This window comes from Centruroides sculpturatus, unplaced genomic scaffold (genome assembly GCF_000671375.1).
Source record: "Centruroides sculpturatus isolate CEXI.00-Female unplaced genomic scaffold, Cexi_2.0 scaffold483, whole genome shotgun sequence".
NCBI classification, from domain to species: domain Eukaryota; kingdom Metazoa; phylum Arthropoda; class Arachnida; order Scorpiones; family Buthidae; genus Centruroides; species Centruroides sculpturatus.
In genome coordinates, this window is record NW_019384741.1 from 345,137 (window position 1) to 347,823 (window position 2,687).

The following is a 2,687-nucleotide window of genomic DNA, read 5'->3' on the forward strand; positions in this document are numbered from 1 at the left end:
TGCTATTTTTGTTTTAATTTTTTTTTAATATTCTTCCGTTATTTTTTCTCTTGTAAAATTTTTGATTTAAAATATTTTTATGTTCTATTCATGGAACATTTACGTTCCATTTTTCNGCCCAAAAAGGGGCCACCATTTATTTTTCGTGTTCCAGACTTCACATTCACGGCGACAGACCTTCCTTTATAGGCTACATGCCGCCAGAATTTAAAAACAGTCCTTTAAAAAACACAATTACATCCAATTAAAAAAGCTTTTTAAAAAAGGAACTGGTGTTACATTAATAATAATCTCCATTAGACGAAAATTTACAAAAATGATATATTTCTGTTACTTTACGAGGTTAATTACATTAGATCGGAAAGCCTGGTTTTATTTTAACGAGGAACATCGTATAGCTTCCAAGAGACACTGTAGGACACTGAAAAATGCGACAATGAATTCGAAGGAACATTACTACACGAATTTGTACGTCGAAAATCCACACTAATGCCGCTTTTGGTTTTCTAAATTTATTTCAGACGACGAGAACGACCGCAGAATGGAATATTCCAACTTCACCTTCACTCCTTATCCGATTCAGTACGAAAACAGCTTCCAGGCTTCGTTTCATTTAAATTTCTTGCAGCCCGTAACGTGCGACGCCATCTTTTTCCTCACCCTCTTACCGTGCGGTAAAGACAAGAACGAAGCGTTGAAAACTTTGTAAGTTTACTTGAAAGATATTACAAAAGAGAATATTGTAAACCGGCAAAATACGAAGTAATATGTAAGTTTTCTATTAAATATTCGTTAATTTTTCATTTGTTTACAGTACTTTCGGCGTAAAATTTGTGATGGAAGTATTTAAGAAGTGTGCTAAAGATAAGAACGCTTACTATTCTTGTTTGGAAAGGGATTACGCCAAGAAATTGCAAAACGGAAACAACATTCAACCGGGAAGAATATACGGATGCGCCAATTTCCCCAAAATGTTTAATCCGGTAAGGAATGAACGAATTGTTTTCGAGCATTCGAATTACTTAAAAGCTAACTTTTGACTTGTTCTCAGGGATGTTACGACGTTTTCCTCGAGTTTCGACAGAAGGAAGGTAAAAATAATGTCGTCGAAATATCTTGCTACAAGTTGACAAACGTCAAGGTCGAAAAGTAAATCAATAAAGTTAAAATGTTATGCTTATTTCAAAACTTGAAAAATAAAGCTCGGTGTTATAGTGGTGTGTTTTATTGGACTTTAATAGTCTAAATTTGTGATGATAAAATGATTCGAATTTATGGAGCAACTGCTACTAATTTTTTGTTTTTTTTTAGTGTTCCAATGTCGAGATTTGATGTCAACTATTCTATTTTCTGCTTTCATTTTGCTATCTACGAATCGTGTCCGGAAAGTAAGTACCGTTTCGTTTTACCGCCACCGCAGTGTAGTATCGCAGTTCAGCACCTGTGCACACGTGTCTCTGGTTGATTGTCAGTCCAGCGACGCCATTAGAGCCAGGTTGTGATGTTTTTCCATGTGTTAGTGAGCGTTCAAAATGTTTAAGACGATTGCCGATCCCGCCGACTGTGAAGTGCGTTCTGTAATACGGTTTTTGAACGTAAAGAATGTTAAGCCAGTTGAAATTCATCGTCAACTTGTAGAGATTTATGGTGAAAATGTAATGAGTGATGGAATTGTGAGAAAGTGGGCTCAACATTTCAATGCTGGATGCACCAATGTTCATGACGAAGCACGGACTGGCCGGCCTTCTGTTGTCAATGATGATTTGGTTGCAAAAGTGAATGAGAAAATTCTTGAAAACAGACGGTTCACAATAAGATTGCTTTGTGATGAGTTTCCACAAATTTCAAAAACTGTTTTGCATGAGATTTTCACAAATCAATGTTCAGCAGTAGCTGTCTTCACTGGCGGCATCTTTCTTTGAAGAGGGTATAGACAAGTTGGTTTCCCGATATGACAAATGTCTGAACAATGGTGGTAACTTTGTAGAAAAATAGTTTGCAACACGCTCTTTCATGTAAAAATAAATTTTGTTTTGAAAAAAGATTTTTTATGTGAGATTTTCCAAAACGGTACTTACTTTCCAGACACGCCTCGTATCTAACTTTGTTTTGTTAATTAAGGTTTGTATATTTACTTCCGTTTTTGTAATGATTTATTTAGAATATATTCAGTATTTTTTTAACAAAGGTAATACGTTTTTTCGCTAGATTTTGAACAGAATAACTCGTGCAAGACGGCTGAAAAGTTGAAAAATTTTTGAACTACATCATTTACATTTCTTGTGTTCATTTTTAACATTTTGAGTATTGTCTTTCTGAAGTTTTTTAATGGGAAAAACTTGTGAGATGAAAAAAAATTCCCAAAGTAAAAATTTATGTCAATTTAGACAACGGTCAAAGGTTTTATTTCATAAAGATAAGCCACTTGGAAGTTGGCACTTGGAAGCGATACCCACTTCCAAATGACAGTCAAATTAGAGTTATTTGTGTTCGTTTTGATAAGTTTGGTTTTGAGGCATGTTAATAGTCGATTGAAAATTTAGCATGTTAGTTGCTTCGGAAGTAGAATAATCTTTTTGTAAAGTTTATAAGTCCGTTAATGTGATGAGCCAACAAAGGCAATTTCTTCGATCAATATGTAGTTCTTATCTTACAAACAAGTTTTTCTTATTTACTAAAGTTAGGCT

At 34.4% G+C, this 2,687-nt stretch overlaps 1 protein-coding gene across 1 annotated transcript; it reads left to right on the forward strand.

The window, feature by feature from the left end:
- Positions 1-367: 367 nt before the first annotated feature.
- Positions 368-1,203, forward strand: LOC111628385. The gene is made up of 3 exons (XM_023372159.1): positions 368-705; positions 815-983; positions 1,052-1,203. Exons 1-3 carry the CDS (start codon positions 542-544, stop codon positions 1,151-1,153), a joined length of 435 nt encoding a protein of 144 aa, XP_023227927.1. The 5' UTR covers positions 368-541; the 3' UTR covers positions 1,154-1,203.
- The last annotated feature ends 1,484 nt before the right edge of the window (positions 1,204-2,687 follow it).

What these genes read in the sequence shown, in the direction of transcription:
- LOC111628385 (XM_023372159.1), top strand. Translation starts at nt 542, where the DNA reads ATGGAATATTCCAACTTCACCTTCACTCCTTATCCGATTCAGTACGAA. An exon ending in AACGAAGCGTTGAAAACTTT is followed by an intron (nt 706 to 814) that starts GTAAGTTTACTT and finishes ATTTGTTTACAG; the next exon opens with TACTTTCGGCGTAAAATTTG. An exon ending in TCCCCAAAATGTTTAATCCG is followed by an intron (nt 984 to 1,051) that starts GTAAGGAATGAA and finishes ACTTGTTCTCAG; the next exon opens with GGATGTTACGACGTTTTCCT.